Here is a 20,262-nt window from a genome sequence, read left to right on the forward strand (position 1 = left end):
AAAAGTTCCAGCTTTTAGAAAGCTAGCATTGAGGAACCCTTTTCCCTTAACACACAGAGAGAAAATTATAGGCCTTATAAAGCTTTATAGACAGTATCCAATTTTTTCAAGTATTAAATAATTTATAGTAAAGGAGCCAGCTATCTGAGACAGTAAACATAGCAAAGAAGAATAACATAATACAGAACAAAGAAACTACAAAGTTATAGAACTTTACAGCTTCTTGGTTCTGTATGCTTGTCTTTGGATTGAACCTAAATGTAGGACATATAATCAAAATCTAATAACAAAAATTTATTTGAGTGAGTTATAACAAGTTATAACAAGCAAGTTATCACTTTTGTTGATGAATGGCCATTACTGTAACTATACCCATGTTGAATTTGGTTAGTCTTTAAGTCAAGCCTGCCAAATAGAACAATATTTGTATACCTAGAAATGGCAAAGAGCAGCATTAATTGGTCAGACACACTTTTTCTAGAATCGTCACTTGCCACTGAAGTTAGAAACGACCATTTTGAAAACACTACAGCTGGGTCCCAGATTGCACACCATGGTACTAAACAGCATGGAAAAATAGTGCACTAGAAAAGGCGGGGAAAAGCATTAGCAACAAGGCTTGGGGAATTCATGCCATTCATCTTCTGCATACCCCACTGACACCAAGAGCTAATAAATCTGTCAGAGAACCACCACACCATGTAACATCATAGCTCTAATAAAAACAAAGTCTTCTGCACAACCAGAACCTGTAGGGCTAGATTGATTTTATGAATCTTAATGAGAATGACACCATGAATCACAGGTGCAAATATGTAGATCCAAACAAAGCTCAGGTGGACACTAAAGGACAAGTAATAGACCTAAAAATGTAGATTATAGAATGTGTAAGCAACAGAAATGATAAAATAAAGGGAATTCTATAGTTAAAACCATTTACTGTACAATTATTATTATTTTATTTTTTTCCAAAATACCACCTTTTAGATACTTGAAAACAAATCCACGAATAAATCTACAATGCACTACAGTTTATTGGGAATGAAAGCATGCCAGGGCCACCTCACTGCTTTAGGGTCCCTGGTTGGATCCTGAGCTCAGGTTACTGTCTGTGTTGAGTGTCTGTGTATGTTTTCCACAAGGTTTCCTCTGGGTTCCCTGGTTTTCTCCAATCTCCCAAAAATATGCAAGTAGTTGGACTAGTGACTCTAAATTGCCCACAGATTTGTAAGTATGTGTGCATGGTGCCCTGTGATGGTGTGGTGTCATGTCGAGGGTTTATTCTCATGTCAGACATGTCAAGGATAATGTGGTTACTGAAGATAAATCAATAAATGAATGATAGCATGCAGTGTAGAACATACCAGACACCTAGAATGATTTTTGTATCAGATTGTACAGAACAATGTTTTTTTTTCTCTCAATTACAGTGGAAATCTGGAAAATCCCATTTGGTTGGCTACATCCATATAAAACCAATTAGAGGGTAAAAGGTTGATCTGCTTTGTTGCAGATGTTATTATGACACTTTCATAGCACAGGAAATTATTCACCACCCCACAGCCTCCAGGAAAGAACCCCCACTTACCTGGACACTGTTATGTAATGGGAACAGACACGTACTCGACCAGGGTACTGATGCAGTTCCTGGTGCAGATAAGGACTGGAATCTTTAAACCAGCATCCCTAATACATGTTAATGACCTTAAGAAACCATTAAAAGCTAAACTAAGTTTATAAATCACTCCATGTTTTTCGCAAGGAAAGTCAAAGAACCCTATGAAAGAAAAATAAACTCTTCTGAGACATAGATATATCCTAAAAGCCATTTTTCCAGTGGAAGATTTTTAAAAGAAACCGCCATCTCCTGCCACGGTCACTGATCACACTCATGATCGAGTGTGCATTTGTTGGCTGGTACAAAGTGTCTGTCATTGATATGCTTGTACAATATGCCAAAACCACTCATCTTTAACAAAATCGCTAAATTTGTGATAGGTTAAGAGCATCACCTTCAAAGACAAGAGCAAGAAAACCATCCCAATGATGATGATGATAGCTTGTCACTGAGTAAAATCTTGGCAGATGGCACTGAGAATCAAATAAGAAAGAGAAGTGTGTTGGGAAACAAGACAAACATGGGCTGTGACTCAGGAGGTGCACGGGAAAATGACAGGTTACAAGTGATGACAATGGACCTGAGAAGATGTCTGTGACTATGTTTACGTGGACAGCAATAATCTAATTATTGACCTATTTCGGAATAAAACAATATTGTGATTAAGGTGTTTACATGAGTTGCTTTTAGAAAATTCCTTTCATGTTCCCGTTTTACATGTTATGGAACATAGATTGATCAACAGCACACGACATTACATCCCCACGCTACGCCGTCCGACGTTCCTCCAGAAATTCACGTATCCACATACAGCTCGTCTTCGTTATGGTACCGTATACAGTTTTGGGTGTTTCATTTTTAACTTTACAAAGGCTTCAACTGCAGTTAATTATTTGTCATGCTATACGTGCAAACAGACGACTGCTTGAAGCCATGGGCTGCGTACATGTATTTCACCAACTATATAGGAGGTAAGTATGCAGTTTCGGACGCAGCCGTGCTCTTTTGTTTTCTGTCAAATGGTTGAGCACTGCCGTGTGGATGTGTGACGTCGCAAAATGCGGCGAAAACTCCCACACGACGTTAATAGTGTGATTAAGGTGTTTAAATGTCTGTAATGCACTTCAATAATGCGACTAAAGCAGGAATACTCCACACATCTTAATTCGATTTGTGTTTACTTCGAGTATGACTTTAGTCAGATTAAGGTAATCAATAATCACTGTTTACATGCAAGTTTCTTAATCAGAGTATCATCTTAATCGGGTTAATATTGTATTATTGTTGTTCATGTAAACGTACTGAGTGTCATTTTTGTACTTTAGCATCACATCACCTGAATGCTATATGTGCAGCCAGTTTGTATCTTCAGATCAGGATAAGGTCCTTTACACACATAAAAACTGTGGTAGCTAACATAATGTAGTAATATGTGGTGAGCTAGTTACCTAATTATGTGCATTAATACAGATTAAGGAAAACAAACTTTGTAATGTATCATGTTTATGCCTTCAACTAAAATCAACAAGTCATTGGCCATCTTTTTGGCTTGGAGCTGTGGTACTTTTGTCACTAGCTGGTACCTTGGCTATCAATATGACTGCAAGTTTACAGCATGTAGTAAAAGGATAGCTGTATGATATGGAAGTCCTAAGAGGCCATGCATTATAATTTTTTTTTTTCTTGTTTACTCATGATCACGACTTAATCTTTTTGTGATCCCCAAATAAAAAAAAAGTTGTTTTCTTGTGAGCTTGGCTTAATTTTCTCTTGATCTCGACATAACAAAAGGTGTTTTCTCACGATGTGATATCACAAATCTCATGCCTTGTGAATTGGACTGGTGTTGCATGCAGGCTGGTGCCTTCACCATCATTATCATAAATTTAATGACTTTATCTCCACATTAAAACAGAGTGGTGTCCCAGAGGAGAACCTCACAAAAAAGGAGGAAGTAAAGCTATGTTGTCTTCGACAATAAAGTTGTAGACCTGACAGCCTCCTTCTCAAGTGTCAGACACTACTGTATGTTAAAGTCGTCAATTACTGACAGACATAGAGCTATTTCAGTGTGAGTGAGTCCCTGATCAATGTAAAATCAAATTTGTTCATCTGTGATGCTGCATGACCTCTTAGGGCTTGCATAGTATGATTCTTTGTGCTTTATTAAGTGCAATAAAATTAAATAAAACTTTATTTTCCTCAGCATTTCCACATACCTGCATGTATAGAATTCTGAAAAGATCATCTGTTATCCATGCATGCTAGTAAAAACCATTCTACAGTCAGCCAGATCACTCCTCAGCCAATGTGCATGGTGCAGATATAATAACAAATTTTTTTTATTTTTCTTGTTGTTAAACCTACTTGTCTAGACATATAATCTGCTTGTCTGCACCTGGGCTATTGATTTGTCCATGTATTAACATAATGTGCTCTCTTAAATACATCTTACATTTTTTTCTTTAACCTTCACATAATTAACATTCAGAGACAGAATGCCCTCAAATATCTTATATTTGTCTTGCCCAGAATGCTCTGGCCCACTCGGTATGGAAGGAGGCATCATCTCCAACCAGCAGATCACCGCCTCCTCCACCCACCGTGCTCTCTTTGGTCTACAGAAGTGGTACCCCTACTTCGCTCGCCTCAACAAAAAGGGACTGGTGAACGCCTGGACAGCTGCCGAAAATGACAGATGGCCCTGGATCCAGGTAACAGATTCACAAAATGACGCTGGACACTGACAATAATAAATAAAATAAACTGTCACTACTGAATAAAAATGAAAGTTTAGGATGTGCTTTTATTTTAAGCTTTTAACTTAGGTTAGGGTAAGGGAGGATTGATATTTAATAGTAAAATATTTTCTTATTATACTGTTGTCCTTTAAAATGCTCACTTTTTGCATTAGAGTTGGTGAGGAGTAGCACTTAGGTTTACTACAGATGATCAGACTGAAAATGCTTTGTGTTGACAAAGCCATTGTTTCTTCAAGGCAATACCACAATACCACCTTGGGCAACATTCACCACTTGGATTTGATACCTTAATTCTTTGGCGCTATGCTCAATGTTCATTCAGATTCAACTCTGACCAATTTCACACTGATCTTGTTCGCTCATATAAGATGTAGCGAAGATGTGACTCACTAGTTGCAGTGGGGGAGCTGCTAATTATTTTGTTGTCTCAGTATCGAGTATTAACCCTTCACCACATACCTTGGGTCATACCCACATATATACCCGGGAAGTCATCTACTACCCTCCCTCTCGTTAATTTTTTCACATTAGACCTCCACCTTCTTAGTATTCCTCAATCTATTTATTATCAACAATATATAACAAGAAAAAAATATAAAATTGTCAAATATTGTTTATAATTAATTTATTGTAAAAAGTTCATAGGGTTGCTACTGACCCGGGGTATGTAATAGTGTAAGTATATTTTTCTGCGCAACATTATTGAATCTCTCACGGCTCAATAAGTGCAAGGTCAGTTTTATTCCTCAAGGTGGGAATGTTTGGTAAACACTGATGATGTAATGTGTCAATCAACAAAATATTGATTTTGATTATTATGAACATGATAGTAGCCTATCGAGAGTAACGTATCGAATGATCCAGATCCCGAATATGAGCCAGATCCTGAATTTACAGCGCAGAAGGTGCCACATTTATCATACTATTATCTTGATAATATTGTTTTAGCCATGAAAATTATATATGATAAAATGACTAATTGGGAAGATTTTAAATATTGTAATGATTTTAATTTTGTTATGGTGACTGACATGATTGAATGAAATATAATACTTTCACTATTTTGGCACTGAAATTGCTCATTTTAACGGTTTGTATATTTTTTGGCATCTGTTTACTGACAAATAAAATGTCTAAATATAACAAAATAGGCTGCATTTTATTATTTTGTAACTGTTAATAAAATATTAGGACAGTTTTATATTATTGGAGCAGTTTAGAAATATTGTTAGATATATACTCTGGGTCACTAATGACCCGAATATGTAATAATAATAATTGGTGAAATATTTATGCATTTAAGGGTTAATATAACCTTCAAGACATAGGAGGACACTAAACTTGTTTTTACCCAATCGAAAATAGGTCTGGAATCAGTCATAATGGCTCGGTGGCTCTCGGATGAGTTTAAAATTGCTGTTACAGTAGTCACATGCACCCATTTTCTTGTCCTCTCATCTTCTCTAAAGGATGACTAAAGCCAGAACTTTTTTCCCCTTGTGATTTCGATATGCACTGGATTTAGAAACATGCAGAATTGGGTTGGCTCTTTAAACGATCTTCTGTATGTATTCAGGTCCACCTTGACGATGTCTCACCGCTTCAAACTCACAGTAAAAATGCTTACTGTCCATACAGTACACTAGCCTTTGCAGTAAATGAAGCTCAAGACACTGATCATATGTTTGTGCCCTTTTATGCAGCAACATAGACCAATATGTACAGAGTGTCCTTAAATGCTCCATACATAGGTGACTATGTTTGCCGGCACCATGATTGATTGTGCCTTCGACATTGGATGTTCGTGGACGTCCACTTCTCGGATGGTCTGCAACACTTCCAGTCTTTTTGAATTTGTTAATAGTTTTCAACAGTGTCATGTGTGATGTGCTTGTCATCGCAACCTTGCGACAGCTTCCTGATCCAGCCATGAGAATGATTTCAGTATGTTCTTCTTTTGACAAAGACATCTAAAAACAATGTTGTCAGTGCATATCTATGGGTATCAGATTGATCGATAGTGATGTTGTGGAACTGACAATGCAATGTATCAATGCATATCAATGCTGTGCCACAGTTTCTCCTCTAGACCATTTGGTATTCTATGAAACAGTAGAGAACATTTGATTGATATGCTAGACAATCACAGTGGAGAGAAGTCTCACTCCATTTACTTTCATTTCCACAATGAGTGGTACCCTGTAAAACTCCGATTCATTCCTTAAACACATCCTTGTAAAATGCACATTTACGGAATATCCTTGATTGAATGAGATTCTCGGTATAATACTTTATCTACATGGCACTGCATGAGACACTTTGACCTTATGACTAAAAGGGAATTGGCATTAAAGTACAGAGCTACCAAGTTCTGCTCTCATACAAGCTTGATTTCTTTTTACTTGAATCTTATGTTGTTTTCTTATTCCGTATGTCCTTATCCATCCATTTTCCATACTGCTTATCCTGCTTTGTTTTTTTTTCTTTTCCAGTTTGAGTCCTGGGCAGCATTCTGATTTTAATGTAGTTTCCCATGAACTCCTTGAATTCCCAGATTTTCATAGTAGTTACACTCTTTTCCTTTTAGTTTCCATGTACTTACTGAATTTATAGTAGTTAGTGAGTAATATTCTTTAAGACAAATAGCTGCATAATATGCCAGGAATTTAAGGGATTAAGAAAATGCATTTATAAAATTTTGATTTTCATTTTTAGTGAAGAGAGAGGTTGCCCACTACTACAACATTTCTGTAAACACTAATGATTCTTAAGGGATTCTGAAACAGGTAGCAAATTTTAATAGTGCACCAGTCAGATGCCGAAAACGTATTATGACACACAGTCTGGCTGTTCTCACAAGAGACTGCCATTTGACCATTTAATTAATGCAGCTTTAAAAACCTAGTCTAGTTGAAGACTTTTTTTCTAGTTGAAGACTTTTTTAAAGGCCTGGTAATCTTAACACAAACCTTAGAAGAACTTCTTGTTTTGATTTTTATGGACTATGCACACAGCTAGAGGTTGCTCAAAGTGTCATGGTCAGGCTTGTGGGAGAAAGAGGGGAGAGAAGAAGTAATGAACGAAACAATAAGTACTTGATGTTTGTCTGGCTTTAATGATGTCATATGGGAGAGGGTTCAGTGCTTTGGAACAGTGCACCATGTGAATTGTGGGAGAGTGGGTGGGTGGGTAGACTTAGAGCAATATGCTCTGGTAATTGCAGTATGACAGTGATAGGAAAATCCTGTGCACACTATGGGTTTCAGTATAAGCCACTTGTTTTGTGTGTCTGCATCTCTGCCTGGATTTCTTAAGGCACTTTCACACTTATTAATCCATTTGAAACAGAACAAAAGACCAAAATATACTCACAAAAATTACCTGAGGGGTGAGTCAGGCTGATGTACTCATATTTATTTGTCAGAAACACTGTGATGGAAAAACGTAAACAAACTTCTGCTATGTATAAATCATAAAAATCACAGATAGCACAGAACTTTAAAAAAAAGTAGATCATTTTTTAGAGTAATTTTTAAGATACATTAGGGTCGAAAAGTCTGAGACCACTTTTTTTTTAAAATTAAAATAGGAAATAAACAGAATTTTAGAATATTTAAAACAAAGGATGTAAATGTTCAATATCTTGAATATTTAATATTCACGATTCTGTACTATTTCTAGGTCCCGATTTAAATGTGACAAATTTGTGATATTGACCATGTTAACTGCTTTGTACAAATGATCAGATTTTCCTCATGCCTAATCTCTTCTATTGATGCATGTGTTCAGATGACAATCTGATGGATTTGATCTAAAATGGATCACAAGCCAGCTATACTGCACAGTCATTAAAGCAAAAAGGGGACGTACCAAATACTAAGAAACTCTGAAATTCATGTAAAAATTTCAGATTCTGCTTTTCACTCAGGTTGCTATGAATAATATAATTTGTAATGAAATTTGCTGTATTGAATTAGAAAATAATGCAGAATAGAAGCATTTTCACTAGTGCTCTCAGACCTTTGGACTCCCAACTAGTTTAATGCTGTCATGGAATTCCCCTCACGCTGACTGCCAGAGCATGAACTGCCTGAAGACAGTGCGCACTTCCGGGTTGTCAAAATGTGTTTACTTTTGACATGTGTGTTTGTTTTGGTTTCTGTCCTGTCTATGCCCCTATTATGTAATTGGTTGTTCCTAATGTCTCAGCTGTTCTGTGTTATGCCCTTTGATTAGTTTGTGTATTTAAACCCCTGGTGTCTCATTGTCACATCACGAAGTATTGTTTCTGTAGTTTGCCGCCACAGCCATACTAAGCTTTTCATTGGCCTTGTTTCTCTGTTTTCTGAGCCTGTCCATAGTTTATTGTTTTTTAACTCTGCCTTGCCTTGTTTGGGTTGTTTGTGGATCACCTGACCCACGCCTGTTTTTGTCCACGTTTTTGTCTGTCGTTTGGAATTGTCTGCCTGTCTCTTTCATTAAAGCTTTTTACTGCACTTGCATCCATTTCCACCCTTGTTTACATGACAAAAGCACTTTGTGTATCACATCCAGCATTTATTTTCTGTTTTTGTTTGTCTGTCTGCTTAGTCAGAACTCATCACATTTTTGCAAATTATTTTGGCTCAGTTTGCACCTTGCGAGTCTGTTTAGCATCCTGCTTCCCATAATGCATGGCATGTTTGGTTCACTTCCTGCAGTTGGGTCAATTTAAGGTTGAATTGCTATCTCAATGCAGTCGAAGCACTCAGAGGATCTCCTGAGTGTGATTGCCACGCTCGCACCTTCCTAAATGAACCAGAGCAAGGTGAAAAAGACATCAGGGTTTGATTCAAACATACTAAATCCAATACTAAATGTGGAAAATACTCTTAGATTGCTGTATTTAATTTATTTTCTCTTTTACTTTTTCCTCTCTGACTCAACGCTGCCTCAGGTGATGTAACGCTCAACAGCTAAATAAATCAAACCAATTTCTAGAGCTGCAAATAACAACATAAATAGTGCTCATGATTTTTGCGTGTGTGTGTTTAACTGTGTTTGTGATTAGATAGGGAGGGTGTGTGTGTGTGTGTGTGTGTGTGTGTGTGTGTGTGTGTGTGATTTGTGTGTACTGTCTACATCTAGAATGTCTACATGCGATTGTTTTGTGGCACTCAGGGGAAATTTCTTTTGCCTTGAAGTGGACAATTTCCAGATTATATCTCTGACATCAGGAAAGTTATGATTGAAAGGGTGCTGCTTTTGGGCATTTAGATGATTGAATCCTCTACACACAGAGGGAAATTTGTGATATATTCACAAATTTGATAGATTAGATTTTGTTTAAATTTTGCTGAATTGCTGTAGGCATGCATAAACACAGAAGACTTATGGGGATATGTAAAAGGTACAATAATTAAGCAACATGATAATTATAATTTGTTTCTTCCACACAAGCTTAATGTACACCCTTAATAAGGGTAGGATATGTGGAGTTATTAATTAGATTCATTAGGTTTGTTTATTGTATTGTCCAATAAACCATGTAACACAATCTGATTACTTCCTCCTAATTTACCAACAGGAGCTCTGATTTGTGGCATGTCTGTGTCATTCTGATTAATCCCACCCAATTTACCCAGTGTGGGCCAGGCTTGTGATATGGCAATTACTCAACTTAATTATGCATCTTGCAGCAGTCTACCAATCCATGCTAGCAAAATGAATTATCCCAACATCAGCCTTGAACATATTTATGAAGCAGAATACGCTCACACTGCACAGCGTTTAAAGAGGCAGGTTTCTAGATTCAGAATGAGTCCACTCTAGATACAAGAAAAGGAAAATGCCAACATTGTTAACAATCATGTAAGGAATAAAACACTTCAGGGTGACTCAGGGGGCATGGTGGCTTAGAGTTTAGCACGTTTGCCTTGCACCTCCGGTCTTGGCGGTTCGATTCCCATCTCCACCCTGTGTGTGCGGAGCTTGCATGTTTTCCCCATGCTTCAGGGGTTTTCTCCAGGTACTCTGATTTCCTCCCCCAGTCCAAAGACATGTGGTGTAGGCTGACTGGCATTTCCAAATTGTGTGAGTGTGTGTGCAATTGTGGGTTTGCACCCCATCCAAGGTGTTCCCTGGCTTGTGCCCTGAGTCCCCTGGGATAGCCTCCAGACTCCACCATGGCCCTGTGAAGGATAAGCGGTACAGAAAATGGATGGATGAAAGTGCGACTCATTTGGTCAGTTTATATTTACATTTAATGATGTGGAACATCTGTGAAACAAGGTACTTCATGTTATCACTTATGTTATAGCAGCTATAAACAGTGTTTCCTCACCAGCCTCTCTTTTTATGTCTCTCTTGAAACTAATATAACAAAAAATGCAGCTTGTTATGTTAACAAAAACTGCAAATCACTATCACTACATCCCAAGACTCTCCTATGTCAGAAAGTTATGGCTTTATCTCTGACTGCTAAACTGGACACTCTTTCCAAAAGGATAAAATTTCAACAATGAGAGATTTTTTTTTCTTTTTAAATCTGTTTATGTGGTGCATCCACCATATGATTTCACTCATCTGTGCAGCCATTTATGCACAAGTTACTGAAGGTGTGAGTGTAGCCAGATTATGTACAATTTTATGCCCTTTTCCAATTTTGTCCACTGGCTGGAGAATTGAGATCATGACTGCTAAATGACTCTCACGCGAATCGTTGTCAGTGTGATGGACGGCTTCTGGGACACACAGCTACTCCGTGTCAGTCATCTGTGCCCCAAACAATTTCCGCAAAACTGACAAATATCATGGCACCAGATGTTTCCGATGCTCTGTGTGTGGGAGCAAGATGTATGAGTAGGTGAACGGACTCTAGCATCTGTGGTCATTATGGGCTTGATGCATCACTCCAATTATAAATGCTATGGCTTTTTAGTCACAGCCAGATAATTGGCCACTGTTGTTTTGGTTCTAAACAGGAAATGACAAAGGAAATGTAGATGGATAAGAGTGCAGTGAAATCAGATCAGTTTTATCTCCCAGAAGACTGCCATACTAACAGTGTATCAGCATCAGATCATCAAGATCATCAGATTTTTTCAGATTATTTTACTCTTGGCTGCATCAAGAAAGTAAGAGCAAGAAATGTATTAGTCTGATAATATTTCCTGCTGAAACATGAGGAAAAAAATTTTTTTCAATGGTAGTATGTATGAAATGTTTAGCGGCGCAGTCCTTGAGCTAGGAAGATATTCTGCACAAGCCTGTTTTGGAGATTATTTCTATTTCAGTTATAGCAGCTCACATAGTCAGTAGTAATCCAGTATCATGTGATTTACTACTAAATATGTTAGACCTACTCAGTGTACCTGTAATTAGATTTCTTTTAAAAGCCGTATAAATTAACAAAATGACTAAATAATTTCTTTTCTACCACATGGGAATATACTCTGTTATGTATTAGTCTGCATGTTTCACATCACCTATCCATGTGGTTTACAATCTTTGATTCATCTCTGAGTAAAAGAAAGAGTGCATCTAGCCGGTGATTTGTGTGGACCATGAAAATCCCCAGAGCCGGTGCTCATGTGCCATAAGATAGTGAATTAGCTGTCATCTGGAGCAGCTGACTGTAGCATTCTCGCACACTTACTCTCACATCCCCCCACCCAGCAGTAACAAATCACTTTACAGCATGAATCATAACTATCACTTTGTCCTCGTTTCATAGAAGGGCCAGACATCATCTTCGTCTCTCCTCCCTCATCCCTTCCATGCACTCAGATAAGCCCCAGACATCTCAAAGACAGTGTCACCTTAGGCAGAACATTGCCAGCTCTGGCTGACTGCTCTCACTTGCTGTTTAGAGGTAGACTAACTGCCTCAATACAGTCTGGGGTCTCTAGGTGCTCTCTATGAGACATGACATCAAGCAATGTGGGCATTGTTATCAAAAACCCATTACTTACTCTTTTGCTGTGTGCCTCTGATTGGATCGGACAACGGTGTATGTGTTGATTCAGTTTGGACTGAGACTATGTCATATGCGCGCACACACACACACACACAGTTTTTCCGTGGGCATTGTGCTATGGTTCATATTTAATTAGGTGTGCATTACACAAGCTTAGAATCTCCACAGAGTGCATTAAAATCGTGTAATGCACACCTAATCATGGCTTTCCCCTTTTGTACCATGGTCACTTACCAGAAATGACAAGTTAAAGCTGTCAATGATGTTTGCAGCACAAAGTTTGACTGAAAGGATAAAAACAACATCAATTTTCATTAGTTACTTCATGCAGGTTGTTAGATCTAGAATTCTGCCCACTCTAAATCATACACAGAGATAAAGTGGTGCGATAAATTTACATTTATTTAAATGAATTATAGCAAATAGTTATTAAAGAGAGAGAGAGAAAGTGAAAGAGAGAGGGGGAGAGAGAGATTATGCGTGTGATTTACCTGCATCTGTGCCGTGTCTCTACTAATAATGAAGCTGTGAGACTACTGTATGTTACTATGGTTACAGTTGTTTATTGGCAGCACGTTAATTTAGAACAGGGATTAAACTGACCGGAATTACCTGAAGTATGTACAGTTTTAACACACACCTTGGTGTATATATACAACAAGGGTCTAAATCCTAATGCAAATACAGATATGAATATTTGAATCAATAAATACAGATACAGTGTCATTGTGTTGGGACAGTGTGGAGCAGGTTGTGCATGCAAACAAGTTAGTGGCCTTCTTTTCCCCTGAGCTCACTCCATTCTTCCCTCTAGCCTCCTTGCGAAGGGCACCACTGATTACCTCTCTGTTACTCATCTCTCTCTCTCTTTCTCTCTCTCTGTATGTCTGTAGATAAACCTGCAGAGAAGGATGCGGGTCACAGGCCTGATAACCCAAGGGGCCAAGCGGATTGGGAGCCCTGAGTACGTCAAATCGTACAAAGTGGCCTCCAGCGACGACGGAAAGACATGGAGGACGTACAAAGTCAAGGGCACGGATGAGGATATGGTGAGATGTGTTTTTAATTAGCCGCCGGCTCAGCGTGCCTCACACTCCACACACTTTAACAGCTCTTCAGATTGGATTTTTTATACTGTTTCAGGATAAAGGAGAGCCACTAGGGCCACCAAGGATGCGCAATGCTCCATCATTTTTGACGGAGCCCCTCCCTTCATTTTCTATTACCTAGCCTCAATTCCCATTCTTGTTTTATTTAACTTTTTTTTTTATGATCTCCTCTAATGACTTTGGGTGGAAATTTTTGCTGCATCATTGTCTGCTTTTGTCAAGAATGTTCTTTTTTATGTCTGTGCCATTTTGCTGAGATGAGGTTGTGTATTGGCTGAATGACAGTGAAGTATTGTTCCAATGGTTTAGTATGACATGTTTGTTTATATTACACTTATTTTAGCAAAAAAATCCAATCTGTGGATCAGGTGGTAGAGCGGGCTGTCCACTAATCGTAGGGTTGGCAGTTCGATTCCTGGCCCTCATATCTCCACATGCCGAAGTGTCATTGGGCAAGACACTGAACCCCAAGCTGCTCCCAATGGCAAGCTAGCACCTTGCATGGCCGCTCTGCTACCATTAGTGTGTGAGTCTGAATGGGTGAATGAGAACCACTGTAAAGCGCTTTGTAGAACTGCTAAGGTTAAAAAAAGTGCTATATAAGTGCAGTCCATTTACCATATTTTATTAGTCTGTATTATAACTAATATAATAGACCTAATGAGTAATAACAACAACAACACAGAAAGAATCATCTTTAATGTTAACACTGACATCTCTGGCTCGCTGTTCATGTGCAGATATTTCGGGGCAACATCGATAACAACACTCCCTCGGCCAACTCGTTCACTCCCCCTATCGAGGCTCAGTATGTGAGGATCTACCCGCAAGTCTGCAGGAGACACTGCACTCTGCGCATGGAGCTCCTGGGCTGTGAACTTACAGGTTAGTCTTCAGTGGATACTCTCAGCTCGATACTGTAGGTTTGTACCTAAGAGCTGCTGTTGTACTCATAATATGCTCATACTGAACATCTTTTCAACACACTTTTCAAGACCTGTATACTGTAATGGTTTATAGTCCTACTATCTGATGTCATCCAGAAGAGGATGGGTTCCTTTTTCACTCCGGTTTCCTCTTCCTGTTGTTTCAGGATGGTTTTCTTTGCCATTGTCACATCTGGCTTGCTCATTAGTGCTCTAAATCTACATCCAGATTTGTGCAAAGTTGCATTGTTGCAATGTCTATTTTTAAATGCACTGCAGAAATAAATAAATAAATAAATAAATGGAGGGAATTTGAAAAGTTTGAATAGTTGACGTTAGGGTCTAGAGTAAGGTAAGCAGTTCTAGTACTGTTGTAACTTTGTAACAAATTTGAAAGCTTATTAATTCTAACTTACTTTAACTTGACATCTGTTTGGCACTACAGGTATATTTACTGTTCAACCCACTGCAACCATATACCATATAAATTGCATTGCTTAGCACTGTGTTGTTTTGTTAAATCTCCACCCCAGTGTGCATCTATTTTCAAATCTGTCTGTCACATTATTATAACCTCTAGCTAATAAGCTTTTTAATATTGCAGGTTGCTCAGAGCCTCTGGGCATGAAGTCTGGCCATATACAGGACTACCAGATCACAGCATCCAGCACTTTCCGAACCCTCAACATGGACATGTTTACCTGGGAGCCCAGCAAAGCCCGTCTGGACAAGCAGGGAAAGGTCAATGCCTGGACAGCTGGACATAGTGATCAGTCTCAGTGGCTACAGGTAATACTGTCTCTGCCTATTCTTTTCTTTCAGTGTGACTGGCAGCCCATTAACTCTCCTGGAGCCACAGTGTGACTGCCAGGTTTAATGACAGAAAGCATGTCAAACCATGACCCAGTTGTTCCAAATTTGTCCTGACATTATGAAACCCCCACTGTCTGTTCCCCAGCATACTAGTATATCTACAATATTTCTACAATATATAAGCAGGCTATAATAACACAATTTGAGCTAACTGCCAGTTAGCTCACAATTTGTGTTGATCTCTTATGCTTTTATACACACTGTATGTACATACCTACATACAACTTTCCACTACAAACATAAATAGGTTTCTAATTTATATATATATATATATATATATATATATATATATATATATATATATATATATATATATATATATATATATATATATATATTTGTGGAATTATTTTTGTAGACTTTTTTTGTAAATAAGTTGTGTATTTTTGTAAATAAGTTGTGAGCTTATTTAAAGTGAACACTAATCTTTATTTATTTACCATTAAGGCTGTTCAGTTTACACAATATTTTTCACACTGCCCCTGGCTTACAACCATCACCACTCACCATTCACTGAAGCACAGAACTTCAATTTAGCAGTATGTCTGCGAGTAAATATACTGTAAAGTGTCTGTGGAATATCAGATTATTCAAATTATGCATTACCACTGTATGGAATGTACAGTTGAGATATATGCAAGTGCACTTTAGGCATTTATTAGAGTAGCAGGCAGAGATCAGGCAAACAGAGTACAATGGGCTAAAGCAAAACACAAGAATCAGGAGGCTAGTGAAAGTCAGGTACACAGAGCATCAAACATGAAACAGAAAGGCTCAGCAGTATGGAGCGGCGGTTAAACACTGCACAATACTTCACATGGAGCAAAGACACACAAGAGTTTAAATATGCAAACTAATTAAGGGGCGAACTGAAAACAGGTATAAGTAATCAGTAAACATGAGTGAGACAACCAATGATAATACAGGGGAGGAGACAAGACATGAACCAAAACAAAAACACATGCGGCAATGTAAACAAACACATAACATGGAAAAGTGTGCCGTATAAAATTTATAAGCTTGATAGAAAGATTAGCTTATTGTGCACAAACCCTCTTTTCCTGCATCATCTAAAAGGCGTGTTTATAATAGTATACTTAAGAGGTGTTGGTTATAATATTTCAATAAGCTTTTAATTTTACTACTACTACTACTACTACTACTACTACTACAGTGTACCATCAGCTCACATTAAAACATGACAGGTCATTCGAAAACAAAAATGCGAGAGAGAAAACACAAGTTGTGTTATTCAGAACAGCCAAAGGTGTCAAGTTTTGTTGCGGGGGCAAAAAAACAATAAATAGAATATTGCCTGTGAAAATGACCAAAATATACATTTCTATCTTTATTTCACAAAAAAGTAAATAAATAACCTGGAGTGTCTTTCTATGGAAGACACCCCTAGTTATGTCAAGATGTTCAGCAGCCTGGGAGGTAAAAGGTGTTTAAACACAGGGGCTTGACAACAGGAAAAAGCTTCAGAAGTTGCTGTTTAATGTGAAGAAGTACCACTTGAAGTAAAATGTATGGTGTGAATTGTTGTTCAATGGTCACAAAGAATGATTTTTGCATTCAATTAAAGTTCAAGTGGAATAAACAACAGCAAAAAGCTCTTAACACTGTCCTCTAGAAATACTTTTATGACTTCTATGCTGTTCTGATCAGACACCTCCCAGGGGAATCATACTGAGTGTTTAAGAGAGTACTAAACTGGACAGGTAAGGCGTTTGCTGTTTAATTCTTTCCATCAAAGGGCTGGTAAATCCTTTATCTACAATGGCAGAGAGGCTTTGTTAGGCTCCTCAGTCAGTGTTCATTAAAATAACTGATCACTTTTAACCAGACTGCTAGCAAGTGCTATTAGTCACAAACCCCAACAAATTGCACTTGCTGTGATAGTCCCAGGAGAAGCTTCTCAACCTGAAAACACAGGCATTGCTATTTAAGCTTGCACAGATGTCTGGAGTAATCATGTTATGATTAGAACTGCATAAAAAAAGAAGAAAAAAAAAACTCTGTCTAGGTCTAACTGTAAACTTTGCCCTGTTTAGCATATTGTATTTTATTGTTTCCGTGTGCCTGCCAAAGTTGCAGAGCCCAAGTGAAATACCTAACCAAACACAACCAGCAAAAATAAAATCAATTACCATAGAGGCATAAACACTTACAGTGACATGGATATTCTCTTCTTTTGCAACTTTAATGATCAGTGTTCGCTTTCATTTGACAATCTAATGCAATCTAATTTAGCATTTATATTGTTGCCTGCTGCTAGATTATTGTGTTGCATAAATAAAAAAGTTTTTGCACTATTTCATCTTCCCAGCTAAACTGTCTTTTGACTAAACTGAGACTTATTGATTAAGTCTTAATAAACAAAGACTCTAACTCAAAAACTTTAAGAGCTGACTTGTGATTTTACAATGCAAAGACATTTACTGAGTTTAACTCTACCTCCCCATTTGCTCCGTCAACATGTCTATATTCTAAATAAATGATAACAAGTAGCGTAATATTGTAGCAGCACAGCTTATGGAAATTCTTTCACAGGCATGAAAATGTAAGAGTGTGAAGCAGAGATGTAGATACTCTAAATGTCATTTCTACTCTGGTTACCATGGTGAATAATTGATTATCAGTGACATTACAGAATGACTACAGGCTTGATAGATTAATTGAATTGATCAAGCTTAATGACAAATTAAGTATTCCAATTAATCAAGACAACTGCATTGCTGCAGAGCCTAAAGGAAAAAAATACACCAATGACTGCAGGCTTCTCAGAGATAACTCAACCATGTGGGGCACAGTGTACTTTTCCTCCATGCAGTAGAATGAAGCACTTTGGCTCACACTCCATGGGCCAGCTGTACTAAGCCATTTGCACCTACATTCTCTAAATTATGTATTATGTTTGAAACTGCCATAATAGGCTAAACATGGGATTCAAACACCAGGCAGCAATACACAAAGTACACTTCTCCCAGTGGCATATTGTCCATAAGGGCAGGTACGGGGAAGCCGCTCAACAAATGTTAATGTTCATAAAATCCTCATTCACAACTCCATACACTTTAAATTCTGTTAGAATATTAAATACCAGCTTAAACGTTTGTGGACACCTGACCATCACACCCATTTGTCCTTGCTGTACATCCCATTCCATCCCATTCATTAGTCCTCCTTTGCTGTTATAATAACCTCTACTCTTCTGGGGAGGCTTTCCACTAGATTTTTGAATGTGGCTGTGGGGATTTGTCCATTCAGCCACAACAGCATTAATGAGGTCAGGCACTGATGTTGAGTGAGGAGGCCTGGGGTGCAGTTGGCATTCCAATTCATGCCAGACGTGTTCAGTGGGGTTGAGATCAGGGCTCTGTGCAGGCCACTTGAGTTCTTCCGCTCCATGTCTTAATGGAGTTCGCTTTGTGCACAGGGGCATTTGTCATGCTAAAACTTGTTTGGACCTCTTAGTTCCAGTTAAAGCAAATCTTAATGCTACAACAGGCAAAGACATTCTATACAATTGTGTGCTTCCAACTTTGTGGGAACAGTTTGGTGATGTTCCACTTATAGGTGTGACAGTCAGGTGCCCATATACTTTTGGCTATACATATAGTATGTTAGGTCTTTATTTCTGCACCTCAACACACCTACTGTATCAAACACAATTGAACAAAGGTATGTTTAAAACCGTGCAAAATGAGCTGCTGGATGACTATTTGTTGTTAACCCTCAAGTGCCTATTATGGGATTACAATGAATTCACTAAATAGTAATCTATAGCATAAATCAAGTGTGATATCCTCTGAACTTATTAATGCTGTCCCGCCCCACTAAAATCTATGGTCACAAGCTGTGGGTGGCGTCTCCAGTGTACTAAAGTTTAGGCAATTAGCAGAAACCAGTTTTTTATGTGATTTTCTCTGCCTCCCAAAACAGGTGTTAATTAGCACCATGTGAGTTATATGGAGCTGTGTAAGCAATGTTGCCAGATGCAACTGTCAAGAGTGTAGTCTTAGTTTTTGTAGCACACTGATTTAGAAAGTGTGAAGTATTTAAGGACTGAGCTCAGCTCTCTGATTTGATACTACAAGTCTTCTGCTTGAAGCTTGTTCAGAAATCTTGACTGTTATATTTACTTTTCCTACACTTCCAGTAACAGTTTAAGAAATCTAGAAACCAAACATCAGTTTAAACCCTTGATTAATCTGATAATTGCTACCTTATTTTCTTATCCTATTTTGTAATAAAAAATAGGATATCCAAGTTTGTTTGTTTTTTGTTTTGTTTTTTAATAATTAAGTTTATGCTATTGAAATATAAACGATCAAAGCCATCCGTAAATTTAAGTGATTTTCATACTTGACATTTTGATGGTGAGGTTTTTTTTTTTGTTTGTATAACTCATGTTCCTGGTTAGCAGTTGGAGACTTGTATGTCCACGTGTCCCTTTTTATCCCTTTATTGATCTATTATTTTAGAATTTAGTTAAAATTTTCGGCACTGAAAAATTTTGCCACCGGGATAATAACATTCTCATTTTCATAAGGAGTTCATTTGCCTGGCTTATTTGCTATTCAGATAAATCCAAATCAAGAGTACCTCAGCATAGCAGGAACTGATTTATAGCAGTGGGCCTGCTTCTGGATCTATGCTGTATGTTTTTAGTTTCCCAAAGGCTTTCTGTGACAGTTATCCTTGCACGACAGGTATAATGTAGCAATGGTGCATATGGGTGTTTTTTTTTTTTATTCTGCTAGCCTAGCATTCTATTTATCTATTATATATCTATTATTTTCTGTTTATTATTATTATATATTATTATTCTAAACTTTTTAACTGTCTACTGTTATTGTTTTATCAAGTTTATCAAGTTGTCTTTTTAGCTAAGCATGTTTCCGTTCGTGTGTCAATTTGTTTGTGATTGTTATGATGGTGATGGTTGTATCTAAAATATATGAGTGGACGTCCTAGTGATTTAGTCCCTTCTACTAGCAAGACTGCAAGAATA

The 20,262-nt window shown here is 37.8% G+C and overlaps 1 protein-coding gene across 3 annotated transcripts in view; it reads left to right on the forward strand.

Moving 5' to 3' along the window:
- The window catches only part of edil3a (EGF-like repeats and discoidin I-like domains 3a), a 190,128-nt gene that overhangs the window by 132,917 nt on the left and 36,949 nt on the right, over nucleotides 1-20,262 (forward strand). For all 3 annotated transcript variants that reach the window (XM_017452570.3, XM_017452571.3, XM_047149971.2), the window contains 4 exons: nucleotides 4,151-4,332; nucleotides 13,231-13,386; nucleotides 14,187-14,331; nucleotides 14,977-15,161. In XM_017452570.3, coding sequence (XP_017308059.1) covers nucleotides 4,151-4,332; nucleotides 13,231-13,386; nucleotides 14,187-14,331; nucleotides 14,977-15,161 — 668 coding nt within the window. The remainder of the gene's footprint in view (nucleotides 1-4,150; nucleotides 4,333-13,230; nucleotides 13,387-14,186; nucleotides 14,332-14,976; nucleotides 15,162-20,262) is intronic.

The sequence above is a fragment of the Ictalurus punctatus genome, chromosome 22 (assembly GCF_001660625.3).
Source record: "Ictalurus punctatus breed USDA103 chromosome 22, Coco_2.0, whole genome shotgun sequence".
NCBI lineage: Eukaryota > Metazoa > Chordata > Actinopteri > Siluriformes > Ictaluridae > Ictalurus > Ictalurus punctatus.